We start from the raw sequence: 18,724 nt of genomic DNA, 5'->3' as shown, positions 1-18,724 counted from the left end.
TTCTTACACCTACTCCATATTGGGAAAGGATCTTGAGGATGGCAATAACCCTTTAATCTTAAGCTTTATTGCACAGCACCATGGCCAGAATGGAGTATCTTACTTTTTCTCTCTGATACCGAATTTTGTGTTTTTCTGTTTATCAGTGAAGCCAATATATCTATAGAAACATAATTTATTCTTTATGCCAAAGGTAGGAAAGATTTTCATTCAAGGACTGCCTGCCCCATCTCTCAGCATGTCCAATCCGATGCCACGCCCAAGTACTCCTCTAGACAGCATCAGCACCCCTACAAAACCACTGAGCAAGCATTTGATCCCAATGGAAGAAGTGGTAAGAGTATTCCATCTGTATTATTACCTCTGTATTATCTTACATCACTGTTTGCATAAGCAGTGCTGCTACTACAGGCTTTGTAGATCTGTGTAAACTTGCATTACTTTTTGTTTGTGAGTATATTCGTGTGTGTAATATACAAGTGCATCTCTATGAACTAGAATATAATCAAAAAGTTAATATATTTCAGTAATTCAATACAAAAAGGGAAACATTATATAGAGTCGTTACATAGAGTGATCTATTTCAAGTGTTTATTTCTGTTAATGTTTATAATTATGACTTACAGCCAATGAAAACCCAAAATTAATTATCTCAGAAAATTAGAATAATTACAACAAAACACCTGCAATGGCTTCCTAAGTGTTTAAAAAAAAGTCCCGTTGTCTGGTTCAGTAGGCCACACAATTATGGGGAAGACTGCTGACTTGACAGATGTCCAAAAAGCAGCCATTGACACACTCCACAAGGAGGGTAAGCCACAAAAGGTCATTGCTAAAGAATCTGGCTGTTCATAGAGTGCTGTATCCAAGCATATTAATGGAAAGTTGAGTGGAAGGAAAAGGTGTGGTAGGAAGGGTACACAAGCAACTGGGATAACCACAGCCTGTATAGGATTGTTAATAAAGGGCCATTCAAAAATCTGGGGTAGATTCACAAGGAGTGGACACTGCTAGAGTCAGTGCTTCAAGAGCCACCACACACAGACGTATCCAGGACATGGGCTACAACTGTCACATTCCTTGTGTCAAGCCACTCATGACCAATAGACAACGCCAGAAGCGTCTTACCTGGGCCAAGGAGAAAAAGATCTGGACTGTTGCTCAATGGTCCAAGGTGTTGTTTTCACATGAAAGTAAATTCTGCATTTCTTTTGGAAATCAAGGACCCAGAGTCTGGAGGAAGAGTGGAGAGGCCACAATCCAAGCTGCTTGAGGTCTAGTGTGAAATTTCCACAATGAATGATGGTTTGGGGAGCCATGTCATCTGCTGGTGTAGGTCCACTATGTTTTATCAAGACCAAAGTCAGCACAGGCGTCTACCAGGAAATTTTAGAGCACTTCATGCTTCCTTCTGCTGAAAAGCTTTTTGGAGATGGAAATTTCATTTTCCAGCAGGACTTGGCACCTGTTCACACTGCAAATAGTACCAATACCTGGTTTAATAACCACAGTATCACTGTGCTTGATTGGCCAGCAAACTCACCTGACCTAAACCCCATAGAGAATCTATGGGGTATTGTCAAGAGGAAGATGAGAGACACCAGACCCAACAATGCAGACGAGCTGAAGGCAACCTGGGCTTCCATTACACCTCAGCAGTGCCACAGGCTGATCACCTCCATGCCACGCCGCATTGATGCAGTAATTCATGCAAAAGGTGCCCCGACCAAGTATTGAGGTATTTACTGTACAGACTTTTCAGGAGGCGACAACATTTCTGAGTTTAAAATAATTTTTCTTTGTCGCTCCATTGGGAGACCCAGACAATTGGGGTGTATAGCTACTGCCTCCGGAGGACACACAAAGTATTACACTTAAAAGTGTAAAGCCCCTCCCCTCTGCTATACACCCTCCCGTGCATCACGGGCTCCTCAGTTTTTAAGCTTTGTGCGAAGGAGGCACACATGCAAGCATAGCTCCACAACTTAGTCAGCAGCAGCTGCTGACTATTTCGGATGGAAGAAAAGTGGGCCCATATAGGGCCCCCAGCATGCTCCCTTCTCACCCCACTCTGGTCGGGTGTTGTTAAGGTTGAGGTACCCATTGCGGGTACGGAGGCTGGAGCCCACATGCTGTTTTTCCTTCCCCATCCCTGCAGGGCTCTGGGTGAAGTGGGATCCATAATCGGTCTCTAGACACTGGGACCGTGCTCCCTCCGCAGCCCCTGGGAATCTGCTGGACAGGAGCTGAGTATCGTCAGGGACATGGCCCTGCTACTGCGAGGTACTCTGTATCCCCTTGGGGACGGCGCATGGCGCGCTTGTGTCGTATACGCTGCAGCACTGCTGGGCGTGTTAGTGCGCCGGGACCGCGCTTGTGGCCGGCTGCGCTTACACTCTAGTCCTCCGGCTTCTGCCTAGTAACGCATATTCCAGGTGCTCTGTGTCCCCGTTGGGACGGCGCATAAAGCACCTTGGGCACAGACGCTGCAGCGACTGCGGCGTGCGTGTGGGTCCGGGACTACCGCGCCGACCGTGCACTGCCGGTCGGCCGCGTTTTCAACTTTAATCCCCGGCTTTTTGCGGCCTAGTATGGGATTCTCCCGCCCTCAGACCTGCCAGTCAGGAAAAAGGGCGGGACGGTCGGTGTGACGCCGACAGTGAGGGCTGTAGTACATTGAGCTGTCCTCCGCCCCCCTCACTACCCACGCTGAGGCACCAGATTTCCGCACTTTTGTGTGAACACGCCCATGCCTCCCTCCTCCTCAGAGAACGCCGTCAGCCATGTTTTTTCAACACCTTCTGGCTGCAGCTGAGGGAGATCCGGGTCAGAGAATCTGAGGGCTACAAGCCACATCCGCAGCCCCTGCCGGAGACGGAGTATCGTCAGGGACACCCTGCAGCTACAGGTACTCTGTGTCCCCGTTGGCACGGTGCCTGAAGCACCTTGGCCTCAGACGAAGCTGCGATTGCGGTGGGCATTCTTTGTCCGGGACTACCGCGCCGACCATGCATGTTTGCCGGCCGCGGTTTTACTTGAATCCCCGGCTTTTGCGGCCTAGTGGGTTAACACTCCCGCCCCTGAGCCTGCCAGTCAGGGAGAGGGGCGGGAGGGTCGGTGGGTTGCCGACAGTGAGGGCTGGAGCACACCTCGCTGTCCTCCGCCCCCCCACACTGATCCCTATAGACCACCGGATTCCTGCAGACACCTGCATCATAACGTAGGGAGGGTTGGAGCATACGTTGCTATCCTCCTTCCCCCTCACTGAGCACTGGGCAGTTTTTCAAAGGTGGTCTTCCTAGGGTGTTGTCACCCCCTGGGTGCCGCAATATATATATGTGTCTATCTATATGATTTCACTGTTCGGCAGCATTATTGTTTTTGGCTGTATACCCTCACTGATTACTCTGCGGACGACAGGCTGTTGTCTGCTCTTAAAGAGTAAGGGTGCCAAAGCACTGGCTTATTTTAACCTCTTGTGCGCCTATATTACAGGCACTGCACAGATAACAGCTTCGCCGGCGTTCCCGGTCCAAGCGGCAGGGACAGAGTTACAGCTTGCTAAGAAACTCTCTGGGTCATTTTCCCTATCCATGTCTCAGGCTATGGACAAGTGGTCGGCTAAGAGACTAGGAGTTTGCAGTCCAGACCGGTCCCTTACACAGGTCCCGGGCACTGCGAGATCGCCCCAGGCCTCTGTCGGTCTGCGACGAAGCGTGTTCCTGGGGTGGCCTCTAGTTATGACGTGGGGTACTCCGGAACGAACCGCAGTCCCAGTCCGGCTAAGCAGCCTTGCTTGGAATCTTCCCTGACTTCTTCAAGGGTTGAGGACCCTCTAGAGGATGGGGCGGAGGTCGCAATCCAGGACTCTGTCCGGACGTGGCTCTAAACGTCTTATAACAGTGGCTGACGGTTCCACGCTCAAAAATGCCACGGACAGACAGATAGAACTCCTAATGAGATCCATCTATGAAGCTATCGGCGCGTCCTTTGCTCCGGCATTCGCAGCCGTATGGGCACTCCAAGCTATCTCAGCTGGTCAGGCGCAAATTGACGCACTCACACGTACGTCTGCGCCGCAGGTGGCGTCCATAACCTCTCAAACATCGGCATTTGCGTCCTACGCTATTAATGCTGTCCTGGACTCTGCGAGCCGTACGGCGGTTGCAGCCGACAATTCGGTGGCAATACGCAGGGCCTTGTGGCTACGGGAATGGAAGGCAGATTCGGCTTCCAAAAAGTGCTTAACTGGTTTGCCATTTTCTGGCGACCGCTTGTTTGGTGAGAGATTGGATGAAATCCTCAAACAATCCAAGGGAAAGGAAACATCCTTTCCCCAGGCCAAACCAAAAACACCCCAACAGAGGAGGAGACAGTCGAGGTTTCGGTCCTTTCGGGGTACGGGCAGGTCCCAATTCTCCTCGTCCAAAAGGCCTCAGAAGGATCAGAGGAACTCCGACGCATGGCGGTCTAAATCACGCCCTAAAAAGACCGCCGGAGGTGCCGCTACTAAGGCGGCTTCCTCATGACTTACGGCCTCCTCACACCGCATCCTCGGTCGGTGGCAGGCTCTCCCGCTTTTGCGACACCTGGCTGCCACAAGTAAAAGACCGTTGGGTGAGAGACATTTTGTCTCACGGTTACAGGATAGAGTTCAGCTCTCGTCCTCCGACTCGATTCTTCAGAACATCTCCGCCTCCCGAGCGAGCCGAGGCTCTTCTGCAGGCGGTGGGCATTCTGAAAGCAGAAGGAGTGGTGGTCCCGGTTCCTCTTCAGCAACAGGGTCACGGTTTCTACTCCAACCTGTTTGTGGTTCCAAAGAAGGACGGGTCCTTCCGTCCTGTTTTGGACCTAAAACTGCTCAACAAACACGTAAGGACCAGGCGGTTCCGGATGGACTCCCTCCGCTCCGTCATCGCCTCAATGTCCCAAGGAGATTTCCTAGCATCGATAGATATCAAGGATGCTTATCGCCACGTACCATTTGCTCCAGAGCATCAGCGCTTCTTGCGCTTCGCCATAAAAGACGAACACCTTCAGTTCGCGGCACTGCCGTTCGGCCTGGCGACAGCCCCAAGAGTTTTCACCAAGGTCATGGCTACAGTAGTTGCGGTCCTCCACTCTCAGGGTCACTCAGTGATACCTTACTTAGACGATCTGCTGGTCAAGGCACCCTCTCAAGAGGCATGCCAACACAGCCTCAACGTTAATCTAGAGATTCTCCAGAGTTTCGGGTGGATCATCAATTTTCCAAAGTCAAATCTGACACCGGTCCAATCGCTGACATATCTTGGCATGGAGTTTCATACTCTTCCAGCGATAGTTAATCTTCCGCTGGACAAACAGCGTTCACTACTGACAGGGGTGCAATCTCTCCTTCAAGGTCGGTCGCACCCCTTGAGGCGCCTCATGCACTTCCTGGGGAAGATGGTGGCAGCAATGGAAGCAGCCCTTTCGCGCAGTTTCACCTGCGTCCACTTCAATAGGACATCCTACGCAAGTGGGACAGGATGCCGACGTCCCTAGACAGGGACGTCTCCCTCTCTCAGGCAACCAAAGCTTCCCTTCGGGGGTGGCTTCTTCCCACCTCATTATCGAAAGGAAAATCCTTCCTACCCCCATCCTGGGCGGTGGTCACGACGGACGCGAGTCTGTCAGGGTGGGGAGCAGTTTTTCTCCACCACAGGGCTCAGGGTACGTGGACTCAGCAAGAGTCCTCACTTCAGATCAATGTTCTGGAGATCAGGGCAGTGTATCTTGCCCTAAAAGCGTTCCAGCAGTGGCTGGAAGGCAAGCAGATCCGAATTCAGTCGGACAACTCCACAGCGGTGGCTTACATCAACCACCAAGGTGGGACACGCAGTCGGCAAGCCTTCCAGGAAGTCCGGCGGATTCTGCAGTGGGTGGAAACCACAGCATCCACCATATCCGCAGTTCACATCCCGGGCGTAGAAAACTGGGAAGCAGATTTTCTCAGTCGCCAGGGCATGGACGCAGGGGAATGGTCCCTTCACCCGGACGTGTTTCAGGAGATCTGTTGCCGCTGGGGGATGCCGGACGTCGACCTAATGGCGTCACGGCACAACAACAAGGTCCCAACATTCATGGCTCGATCTCAAGATCACATAGCAATTGGCGGCAGACGCCTTAGTTCAGGATTGGTCGCAGTTTCGGCTTCCTTATGTGTTTCCTCCTCTGGCACTGTTGCCCAGAGTGTTACGCAAGATCAGGGCCGACTGCCGCCGCGCCTCCTCGTCGCTCCAGACTGGCCGAGGAGGTCGTGGCTCCCGGATCTGTGGCATCTCACGGTCGGCCAACCGTGGGCACTGCCAGACCGACCAGATTTGCTGTCTCAAGGGCCGTTTTTTCTATCTGAATTCTGCGGCCCTCAACCTGACTGTGTGGCCATTGAGTCCTGGATCCTAGCGTCTTCAGGATTATCTCAAGAGATCATTGCCACTATGAGACAGGCTAGGAAAACAACGTCCGCCAAGATCAACCACAGGACGTGGAAAATATTCCTGTCGTGGTGCTCTGCTCAGGGGTTTTTCTCCCTGGCCATTTGCCTTGCCCACTTTTCTGTCCTTCTTCAATCCGGATTGGACAAGGGTTTGTCGTGAGGGATATTTCGCTCACATGTCTTTCGCAGAAAGTGGTTTTTCTAGTAGCAGTCACCTCACTTCGGAGAGTGTCTGAGTTGGCAGCGTTATCATGCAAAGCTCCTTTCCTGGTGTTTCACCATGACAAGGTGGTTCCGCGTCTGGTTCCGGAATTCCTCCATAAGGTGGTATTCCCTTTTCATCTCAATCAGGACATCTCCTTACCCTCGTTGTGTCCTCATCCAGTTCACCGATGTGAAAAGGATTTGCTCTTGTTAGGTCTGGTGAGAGCACTCAGACTCTACATTTCTCGTACGGCGCCCCTGCGCCGCTCGGATGCGCTCTTTGTCCTTGTCGCTGGCCAGCGTAAAGGGTCGCAGGCTTTCAAGTCAACTTGGCTCAGTGGATCAAGGAACCAATTCTTGAAGCCTACCGTTCTGCTGGGCTTCCGGTCCCTTCAGGCTGGAGGCCCATTCCGCCAGAGCCATGGGTGCGTCCTGGGCATTGCTGCACCAGGCTACGGCTCGGCAGGTGTGTCAGGCGACTACCTGGTCGAGTCTGCACACTTTCACGAAGCACTATCTAGTGCATACCTACGCTTCGGCAGATGCCAGCTGAGGCAGTCGGGTCTTTCAGGCGGCGGTGGTCCACCTGTAGGAAGGAGCCGTTTTACGGCTCTTTTATCGAGGTATTCTTTTACCCACCCAGGGACTGCTTTTGGACATCCCAATTGTCTGGGTCTCCCAATGGAGCGACAAAGAAGAAGGGAATTTTGTTTACTTACCGTAAATTCCTTTTCTTCTAGCTCCAATTGGGAGACCCAGCACCCGCCCCTGTGCCCTTCGGGCTGTTGTTTTCTTTGTGTACACATGTTGTTCAGATTGAATTGTTCTTGGTTATGGTTTCAGTTCTCCGAACATCCTTCGGATTGAATTTACCTTAGACCAATTTATAAGTTTCCTCCTTCCTGCTTTTGCACCAAAACTGAGGAGCCCGTGATGCACGGGAGGGTGTATAGCAGAGGGGAGGGGCTTTACACTTTTAAGTGTAATACTTTGTGTGTCCTCCGGAGGCAGTAGCTATACACCCCAATTGTCTGGGTCTCCCAATTGGAGCTAGAAGAAAAGGAATTTACGGTAAGTAAACAAAATTCCCTTCTTCTTTGTCGCTCCATTGGGAGACCCAGACAATTGGGTGTATAGCTTCTGCCTCCGGAGGCCACACAAAGTATTACACTCAAAAGTGTAACACCTCCCCTCTGCCTATACACCCCCCCGTGCATCACGGGCTCCTCGGTTTTATGCTTTGTGTGGAAGGAGGCACATATCCACTCACACATCTCCATTTTAGTCAGCAGCAGCTGCTGATTGTATCGGTTGGAAGAAAAGAGGGCCCCCACGGGGCCCCCGGCATGCTCCCTTCTCACCCCACTAAGTCGGCGGTGCTGTTAAGGTTGAGGTACCCATTGCGGGTACGACGACCGGAGCCTCATGCCGTGTTTCCTTCTCCATCCCTGAGGGCTCTGGTAGAAGTGGGATCCGAAGCGGTCATCCAGGTTCTGGGACCGTGCTCCCTCCGCAGCCCCTGAGGGAATCTGCTGGACAGGAGCTTATCTATCTTCAGGGACAGGGCCCTGCATCCACGAGGTACTCTGTGTCCCTATGGGGACGGTGTATGGAGCGCCTGGTTTCCAGACGCCGCATCTGACTGCTGAATAGTGAAGACCGGGGACTACCGCGCCGACCGCGCCTGCTTGTCGGCCGCGGTATTAAATTTAGTCCCCGGCTTCATCGCGGCCTAGTGGAAAAACTCCCGCCCCCAGGCCTGTCTATCAGAGATAGGGGCGGGATAGCCGACCTGACGTCGGATGTGAGGGCCGGGGCATCCTGTATGCTCCCTCCCCCCTCACTGATCACTGTGGGGACCCCAGATTCCCGCACTTTTCCTAACGCCGCCCATGGCTTCACTCCTCCCCTGAGAGCTCCGGCAGCCATCTTTAGGACATTCTGCCGGTGGAGAATCACACAGAACAGCTCTGCAGCTCTGGGAGACCAAGGCAGGGAATCTGGAGCACACACACCCCGCTTTTTAGCGGTCGGTAAGCCGCACCGGTCACTCGGTGTTGGTCCCCTTGGGTGCCGGTATAGATACGTATATTTATACTTATTTCTGTTCGGCCGGGGTATACCCTTTTTTCTATATACCCTCAGTGATCACGCTCCTAGGACACAACAGCATGTCGGCCACAAGGAGCAAGGGCACTAAAGCACAGGGTTTTTTTGCGACATGTACAACTTGTAGGGCCATGTTACCTGCGGGTTCCACCTACCCTCACTGTGAGCAATGCTCGGCCCCTGTTACGCTTGCTCAGCCGGAGCCTCGGTCACTAGTGGGCCCCTCGGCTCAGGCAGACCCCCCTGCTTCCACTGTCCAGGTGGCAGCGACAGAGTTTGCAGTTTTTGCTGAAAAGCTCTCAGAGTCACTCTCACAATCCATGGCTCAGTCTATGGACAAATGGTCTGCCAAGTTGCTAGAAGCCCTGCAGTCCAGACCGGTCCTTACACAGGCCCCAGACCCTGTTAGATAGGCGCCTCCAGGTCCCTCTCGGTACACCCCGGCCGGGGTGGACCCTAGGTCTCACGTGGAGGACTCCTCCACGGACCACAGTCCCAGACCAGCTAAGCGGGCTCGCTTGGAATCTTCCCCGACTTCTTCACGCTGCTCGGGTTCCCAGCTTGAGGACTCTCTGGAGGACGAGGCGGAGGTTGCAGCTCAGGGCTCGGACCCTGATGTTACTCTCAATCTTGATACACCTGAAGGGGACGCCTTAGTAAATGATCTTATCTCGTCCATCAATCAGGTGTTGGATCTATCTCCCCCGCCTCCTCCTATAGAGGAGTCGGCCTCTCAGCAGGAGAAACACCAGTTTCGGTTTCCCAAACGTACACGGAGTGCATTTTTTGATCACTCTAACTTCAGGGATGCTGTCCAGAAGCCCAGAGCGGTTCCGGACAAGCGCTTTACTAAGCGCCTTACTGACACACGTTACCCCTTCCCCGCTGACGTAGTTAAGGGTTGGGCTCAATGTCCTAAGGTGGATCCCCCAGTCTCCAGATTGGCGGCTAGATCTGTGGTTTCGGTTGCAGATGGCTCATCACTAAAAGATGCCACTGACAGGCAGGTAGAACTCCTGGTGAAATCCATCTATGAGGCCACGGGAGCGTCTTTTGCCCCGGCTTTTGCAGCCGTGTGGGCACTCCAAGCTATCTCAGCTTGTCTGGCTGAGATTAATGCGGTCACACGTACGTCTGCCCCGCAGGTTGCATCTTTAACCTCTCAGGCGTCGGCGTTTTCTTCCTACGCCATGAACGCAGTCCTAGACTCTGCTAGCCGTACAGCGGTGGCATCCGCTAATTCTGTTGCAGTCCGCAGGGCCATGTGGCTGCGCGAATGGAAGGCAGACTCGGCTTCCAAGAGGTTCTTAACCGGTTTGCCGTTTTCTGGCGAGAGATTGTTTGGCGAACGATTGGATGAGATTATTACGGAATCCAAGGGAAAGGACTCCTCCTTACCCCAGTCCAAACCTAAGAGACCTCAGCAACGAAAAATACAATCGAGGTTTCGGTCCTTTCGTCCCTCCGCCAAGCCACAGTCCTCTTCGTCCAATAGACAGGACAAAGGCCAGAGAAACTCCTATGCGTGGCGGTCTAAGTCATGCCCCCAAAAGGCCGCCGGAGGCACCGCCTCCAAGGCGGCCTCCTCATGACTCACGGCATCCCCGAACCGCATCCTCGGTCGGTGGCAGGCTCTCCCGCTTTCGCGACCCCTGGTGGCCACATGTTCAAGACCGATGGGTGAGAGACATCCTGTCTCACGGTTACAGGATAGAGTTCAGCTCTCGTCCTCCGACTCGTTTTTTCAGAACATCCCCGCCCCCCGCGCGAGCAGACGCACTTTTTCAAGCAGTGGACGCTCTGAAAAAAGAAGGAGTCGTGACCCCCGTTCCCACTCAGGAACAGGGTCGCGGTTTTTACTCCAACTTATTCGTGGTGCCAAAGAAAGACGGATCATTCCGTCCCGTTCTGGACCTCAAATTGCTCAACAAACACGTGAGCACCAGACGATTCCGGATGGAATCTCTCCGCTCGGTCATCGCCTCGATGTCACAAGGAGACTTCCTTGCATCGATCGACATCAAGGATGCTTATCTCCATGTGCCGATCGCACCAGAACATCAACGCTTTTTGCGTTTCGCCATCGGGGACGAACACCTTCAGTTCGTGGCATTGCCCTTCGGCCTGGCGACAGCCCCACGGGTTTTCACCAAAGTCATGGCATCCGTTGTGGCGGTCCTGCATTCTCAGGGACACTCGGTGATTCCCTACTTAGACGATCTCCTAGTCAGGGCACCGTCTCGGGCGGCGTGTCAACACAGCCTTACCGTCGCTCTGGAGACCCTCCAGCAGTTCGGGTGGCTCATCAACTTCCCAAAATCCAAGTTGACACCGACCCAATCTCTGACCTATCTAGGGATGGAGTTTCATACACAGTCAGCGGTAGTCAAGCTACCACTAGACAAACAGCTGTCACTGCAGGCAGGGGTGCAATCTCTGATTCGGACTCAGTCACACCCCTTGAGACGCCTCATGCACTTCCTGGGGAAGATGGTGGCAGCGATGGAAGCAGTGCCCTTCGCGCAATTCCATCTGCGTCCGCTCCAGTGGGACATTCTCCACAAATGGGACAGGAGGTCGAACTCTCTCGACAGGAACGTCTCTCTTTCCATTGCAACAAAGACGTCACTTCAGTGGTGGCTTCTTCCCACTTCTCTATCACAGGGAAAATCCTTCCTGCCCCCAGCCTGGGCTGTGGTCACCACGGACGCGAGCCTGTCAGGGTGGGGAGCGGTATTCCTCCATCACAGAGCTCAGGGAACCTGGACTCCGATAGAGTCTTCCCTTCAGATCAATGTCCTGGAGATAAGGGCAGTGTATCTGGCACCATTGGCTTTCCAGCAGTTGCTGGAGGGCAGGCAGATCCGTATCCAGTCGGACAACGCCACTGCCGTCGCATACATCAACCACCAAGGCGGCACGCGGAGTCATCAAGCCTTCCAAGAAGTCCAGCGAATTCTGCAGTGGGTGGAAGCCACAGCATCCACCATCTCCGCAGTTCACATACCGGGCGTAGAAAACTGGGAAGCAGATTTTCTCAGTCGTCAGGGCATGGATGCGGGGGAATGGTCCCTGCACCCAGAAGTGTTTCGAGAGATCTGTCGCCGCTGGAGAACGCCGGACGTCGATCTCATGGCGTCACGGCACAACAACAAGGTCCCGGCCTTCATGGCACGATCTCAAGATCACAGAGCTCTGGCGGCGGACGCATTAGTCCAGGATTGGTCGCAGTTTCGACTGCCTTATGTATTTCCTCCTCTGGCAATGCTGCCCAGAGTACTACGCAAGATCAGGTCCGACTGCCGTCGCGCCATTCTCGTCGCCCCAGACTGGCCGAGGCGGTCATGGTACCCGGATCTGTGGCATCTCACGGTGGGTCAGCCGTGGGCGCTGCCAGACCGCCCAGACTTGCTGTCGCAAGGGCCGTTTTTCCATCTGAATTCTGCGGCCCTCAACCTGACTGTGTGGCCATTGAGTCCTGGCTCCTAGCGTCTTCAGGGTTGTCTCAGGATGTCATTGCCACTATGAGACAGGCCAGGAAACCGACGTCCGCCAAGATCTATCACAGGACTTGGCGGATTTTCTTGTCCTGGTGTTCTGATAAGGGTTTTACTCCCTGGCCTTTTGCCTTACCCACTTTTCTTTCCTTCCTTCAATCCGGAATGGATAAGGGGTTGTCACTTAGTTCTCTCAAGGGGCAAGTTTCGGCACTCTCAATATTCTTTCAAAAGCGCCTGGCCAGGCTTCCGCAGGTCCGCACGTTCCTGCAGGGAGTTTGCCACATAGTCCCACCTTACAAGCGCCCGCTTGAACCCTGGGACCTTAACAGGGTGCTAACGGCTCTTCAGAAACCGCCTTTTGAGCCGCTGCGGGATGTCTCCTTATCACGTCTTTCGCAGAAAGTGGCATTTCTAGTAGCAGTTACTTCACTCCGTAGAGTGTCGGAGCTTGCAGCACTGTCATGCAAAGCCCCCTTCCTGTTTTTTCACCAGGATAAGGTGGTTCTCCGTCCTGTTCCGGAATTTCTCCCTAAGGTGGTATCGCCTTTTCATCTCAATCAGGATATCACCTTACCTTCATTTTGCCCTAATCCAATTCACCGCTTTGAAAAGGATTTGCACTCATTAGATCTAGTGAGAGCACTCCGTTTCTACGTGTCTCGCACAGCGCCCCTGCGCCGTTCAGATGCGCTTTTTGTCCTTGTGGCTGGTCAGCGTAAGGGTTCGCAAGCTTCCAGGTCAACCTTGGCTCGGTGGATCAAGGAACCGATTCTTGAAGCTTACCGTTCTTCGGGGCTTCCGATTCCTTCGGGGCTGAAAGCCCATTCTACCAGAGCCGTGGGTGCGTCCTGGGCATTGCGGCACCAGGCAACGGCTCTACAAGTGTGTCAGGCAGCTACGTGGTCTAGTATGCACACTTTCACAAAGCACTATCAAGTGCATGCCTATGCTTCGGCAGATGCCAGTCTAGGTAGGCAAGTCCTTCAGGCGGCGGTGGCCCACCTGTAAGAGGGAGTCGTGTCGGCTCTTGTTATCGAGGTAATCTTTTACCCACCCAGGGACTGCTTTTGGACGTCCCAATTGTCTGGGTCTCCCAATGGAGCGACAAAGAAGAAGGGAATTTTGTTTACTTACCGTAAATTCCTTTTCTTCTAGCTCCTATTGGGAGACCCAGCACCCGCCCCTGTTTTCCTTCGGGCTAGTTGTTCTTTTGTGTACACATGTTGTTCATGTTCAATTGTTTCATGGTTTTCAGTTCTCCGAACATCCTTCGGATTGAATTTACCTTAAACAAATTTATAAGTTTCCTCCTTCCTGCTTTTGCACCAAAACTGAGGAGCCCGTGATGCACGGGGGGGTGTATAGGCAGAGGGGAGGGGTTACACTTTTGAGTGTAATACTTTGTGTGGCCTCCGGAGGCAGAAGCTATACACCCAATTGTCTGGGTCTCCCAATAGGAGCTAGAAGAAAAGGAATTTACGGTAAGTAAACAAAATTCCCTTCTTTCAGTTGGTCTTATATAATATTCTAATTTTCTGAGATAATGACTTTTGGGTTCTCATTGGCTGTAAGCCATAATCATCACCATTAACAGAAATAAACACTTGAAATAGATCACTCTGTGTATTGTCTCCATATAATATGTGTTTCCCTTTTTGTATTGAATTACTGAAATAAATTAACTTTTTGATGATATTCTAATTTATTGAGGTGCACTTTTATTTATGCAGAAAAATTGGCTAAATTCCAGTAAAAAATAGCAAAGGAAATGTTAATGTTGATTTCTTTAATAGCAAAATTTAATAGGTGTATTTTATTTTTGTTTGGAAAGGACATAAAAAAATCTGACATTTGAATAAGCCATATTTTTATGGCACTAAAGCACTAAAATGAAGATTGTTTGAACACACATCTGTCTACCCCACACACAAATTAAGTGGGTGTTTGGTCCCAACATTTTTATAACTTATCCATGAATGTTAGATCAATGAGAGAACCAGCATCGTCAATGATCAGCTGCTTTGGCTGGATGTAAAAGTTGAATGGTGTTTCTCTGTGCAGCTCCATTCAATGTGTAGCAGCTGCTGCAGGACCGCTCCTATTCATGAGAAAAGTAACTGTTCTGCTGCACCCTACAGCTGCCTCTACATATTGGATTGCTACACAGGGCAAATAAAACATCCAGAGCATTGAGCGTGCTGGACGTCGAGCACCAACCAATTGATGATTTATCTTAAGGATAGATCATGAGATGGTTACCAGGCAACCCCTTTAATGTAGGCAACCCCTTTAATGTATTTTTGCTAATACATTTCACTATTTGTTTTCTTTTATCTTATGTAATAAGTGGAATACTAATATATCTCATTTTCAGTTTTTCTTTTCTTCTATTTCAGACAGAAATGATTTCTCCAGTACCCGAAGTTCGGGATTCCTCCAGAATCCATGAGTCTAATTATATTGATGACTGCACTTTCCATCAATTTGGAATTTATATACATTCTGTCCGAGATCCTGTTCATAACAGGGTAACCCTGGTGGGTAATCTGACACTTTTAATGGATATAGTATGCACAGATGTTTGTCGGACATTGAATCATTATATTTCTGAACCGCTGATGCAGAAAATATCCGTTAGGCCGGCTTCTCACTTGCGAGTTTCTCACAGTAGTGCAATGCGAGAAATTCTCGCATTGCACTCGGACACATGTTATTCAATGATTCAGCTCTCATCTGCGATTTTTTTTCTCAGTCCAAATCGGACTGCTTTTTGGAGAGTTTCTCGCACAGTCTCTCCAATGCAACTCTATGGGAGCGTGAAAAAAATGCATGTCACACGGAGCGGCACTCACACCATCCTAGTGACATTCGTTTTTCTAAATACATTAATCGCATGTTTCTCAAAACACTGGAAATGAGGGAGGTCTCACAATTGTGAGACCTCACTCATTTCCAGTGTTTTGAGAAACATGAGATTAATGTCGGTCGGTCTCTCCCTCTCGGTCTCTATTCTCTCTCTGTCCGTCAGTCTCTCTCTCTGTCGGTCTCTCTCTCTCTCTCTCTCTGTCCATGTCGGTCTATTCCTTACCCCCTCTCTCATACTCACCGATCCCCGATCACCGGCGTGGCGCTGCACGACGGTCACACTGCTCCGGTGGCTTCTCCACTTTTGAAAAAGCCGGCCGCTCGTTATTCAATCTCGTATTCCCTGCTTTCCCCACCCACCGGCGCCTATGATTGGTTGCAGTCAGACACGCCCCCACGATGAGTGACAGCTGTCTCACTGCAACCAATCACAGCTGCCGGTGGGCGGGTCTATATCATGCAGTTAAAAAAATAAATAATAAAAAAAAACGGTGTGTGGTCCCCCCAATTTTAATACCAGCCAGGGTAAAGCCACACGGCTGCAGGCTGGTATTCTAAGGATGGGGAGCCCCACGTTATGGGGAGCCCCCCACCCTAACAATATCAGCCAGCAGTCGGCCGGAATAGCCGCATCCATGAGATGCGACAGTCCCGGGACTGTACCCGATCATCCCGAATTGCCCTGGTGCATTGGCAATCGAGGTAATAAGGAGTTAATGGCAGCCCATAGCTGCCACTAAGTCCTACATTAATCATGGCAGGCGTCTCCCCGAGATACCTTCCATGATTAACCTGTAAGATAAAGTAAATGAAGACATACACCAAAAAATTCTTTATTTGAAATAAATAACAAAAAAAAACAACCTCTTTCACCACTTTATTCAAGTCCCCAAATACCCTTCCATGTCCGACGTAATCCACAGAGGTCCCTCGATGCTGTCAGCTCTGCTACATCGGAAGCTAACAGAGAGCGGTCACAGACCACGACCGCTCTATGTGAGCTCCCTGCAGCGACTGAAGTGAGTCAAGCTATCAGCGATGACATCACTCAGGTTACCCGCGGCCACTGCTCTCAGCGGGAGGACTTCTGCTGTGGCCGCGGGTAACCTCAGTGACGGCACTGCTGATAGCACGGCTCACTGCGGTCACTCAGGGGATTTGCAGTCACTGGTGAGATCTTCACCGGTGACCGAAAATCAGGCCATGCCACACAGACAGAGCCGCGGGATGACAATGAAGTCGGGTGACGTTCATCCGACTTCATTCTGATCGTGCGGCTCTGTCTGTGTCCGCTGTCAGCGGCTATTCAGCTCTGCTACATCGCTGTCTGTGGCTGCTGTTAGCGCCCATGTAGCAGAGCTGAATGGCAGATAACAGCTGCTGAGAAAAAAAAGGATCACACACGGAACACACATGCATTACACACGCTCTGCTACTTTGGAAACATTTAAAAAAAAAAGCATCGCACTTGCATTGCACACTGACCTAACGTGAACTAAAATCGGCCGAGTTTTTTTCAGGTAACTCGGACCGATTTTACACGCATAGGTGTGTTTCCAACCTTAAACTTTTATTTCCTAATTTGTGAGCTTCTTATGTACAGCAAAAACCTATATACCACTCTAAAGACTGTGTAACCTCTTCCCAATATAGACTATAAAGTACGGTGAGAGTTTAATACACTAGTTTTTAGCAAGCTTTGGATCTTGATCCACTTTTTTCACTGCGTTGCTGGCTGTGTTATACAGCCAACATTGTCCTCTAACGTACTAAAGGTTTGCAGTATATTGTGTAAGCATAGTTTCCAGTCCCCTTGTGGGTGGAAAGAGTGCTCTAAGAAAAACAAAAACCTAAAATTTCTAATCACCTACCCTCCCTTTTCCAATCTGAACATTAACCCCTTCAGCCCCCGGGCACTTTCCGTTTTTGTTTTTTGCTCCCCTTCTTCCGAGAGGCGTAACTTTTTTATTTTTCCATCAATCTTGCCATATGAGGGCTTGTTTTTTGCGGGACGAGTTGTACTTTTAAATGAAACCATAAGTTTTACCATATAGTGTACTGGAAAACGGCAAAAAAATTCCAAGTGCGGAAAAATTGCAAAAAAAAGTGTGATCGTACAATAGTTTTTGGGATATTTTATTCACCGTGTTCACTATATGGTAAAACTGAGGTATCTATGTGATGCCTCAGGTCGGTGCGAGTTTGTAGACACCAAACATGTATAGGTTTACTTGTATCTAAGGGGTTAAAAAAAATTCACAAGCTTGTCCAAAAAACGTGGCGCACGTTTTGCGCCATTTTCCAAAACCCGTAGCGTTCTCATTTTTCAGGATCTGAGGCTCAGTGATGGCTTATTTTTTGCGTCTCGACCTGACGTTCTTAACGGTACCATTTTTGCGCAGATGCTACGTTTTGATCGCCTGTTATTGCATTTTGCGCCAAATTTGCGGCGACCAAAAAACGTAATTTTGGCGTTTGGAATTTTTTTGCCGCTACGCCGTTTACTGATCAGATTCATTGATTTTATATTTTGATAGATCGGGCATTTCTGAACGTGGCGATACCAAATATGTGTGTATTTTTTATTTTTTTAACCCTTTAATTTTCAATGGAGTGAAAGGGGGGTGATTTGAACTTTTAGGTTTTTTTATTTTTTTTTTAATTTTTTAAAACTTTTTTTTTTTACTTTTTTTTTTATTTTACTAGTCCCCCTAGGGGGCTATTGCGATCAGCAATCCGATCGCTCTGCACTATCTGCAGATCTCAGCTACAGAGCTGAGAACTGCAGATTTGCTGCTTCACTTTCAATGCCGGCTGTATTCCGGCATTGAGAGGAAGTTACTCATGTTAGCTACAGGCGTCATCACATGACCCTGTGCTACCATGGCAACCGCCGAAAGTCACGTGATCATGTCATGTGACATCCGGTGGGGGCGGGGTATGTCACTGTCATGGCGGCGCCCATATACATATCGCTGCCAAGACTTTGGCAGCGAAATGTAAGGGGTTAATGGCCGCGGGTGGAAGCGATTCCACCCGCGGCTAGCAGGCACACATATCAGCTGTTGATAACAGCTGATATGTGCGCGTCTCGCCGCCGCCTGCCGGCGGCAGGGGGCGGGGCTTACCGGCACACGATCCATGACGTATCTAGTACGTTAGGGGTCATTAAGGGGTAAAAATAAAAAATGTATATCATATCTGTAAAAGTCTGACCGTTTTAAAATATGAAATTACCTAACCCATATAGTAAATGCCATGAAAAAATTAAAAACAAGCATTTGATTTTTCCATTGCCTGTCCACCCCCCAATAATCATTGCCTAGGTGTAGTCTTATAATTGGTGTGACACTATGGATTTCCATTAAAGGTTCTTTTTGCACGATTTTTGCTGGCAAATGCTTTTTTACTTGATCTGGAGAATCGTGTTACTATATTATCATGAGGTATGATGGGATGATTGGGGACCAGGGCTACTAAACTGGCCCTAAGGGTAAAGGGGCCCTAACTCTCCCTGATTCCATAAATTTTTTTTAATGGTGACAGTGTCTGGGCCACCTAACTTTTCCTGCTCCTGGTCAGCCCT

The 18,724-nt window shown here is 50.4% G+C and overlaps 1 protein-coding gene across 1 annotated transcript in view; it reads left to right on the top strand.

Moving 5' to 3' along the window:
• Positions 1-18,724, top strand: part of ANAPC1 (anaphase promoting complex subunit 1) — a 348,684-nt gene that overhangs the window by 87,714 nt on the left and 242,246 nt on the right. Inside the window, exons 13-14 of the mRNA XM_075339585.1 lie at positions 194-334; positions 14,670-14,810. Coding sequence (XP_075195700.1) covers positions 194-334; positions 14,670-14,810 — 282 coding nt within the window. The remainder of the gene's footprint in view (positions 1-193; positions 335-14,669; positions 14,811-18,724) is intronic.

Source organism: Anomaloglossus baeobatrachus, chromosome 3, assembly GCF_048569485.1.
Source record: "Anomaloglossus baeobatrachus isolate aAnoBae1 chromosome 3, aAnoBae1.hap1, whole genome shotgun sequence".
Taxonomy (NCBI): Eukaryota; Metazoa; Chordata; class Amphibia; order Anura; family Aromobatidae; genus Anomaloglossus; species Anomaloglossus baeobatrachus.
The sequence above is the reverse complement of the archived record's forward strand: the minus strand, read 5'-3'. Positions and strand labels throughout refer to the sequence as shown.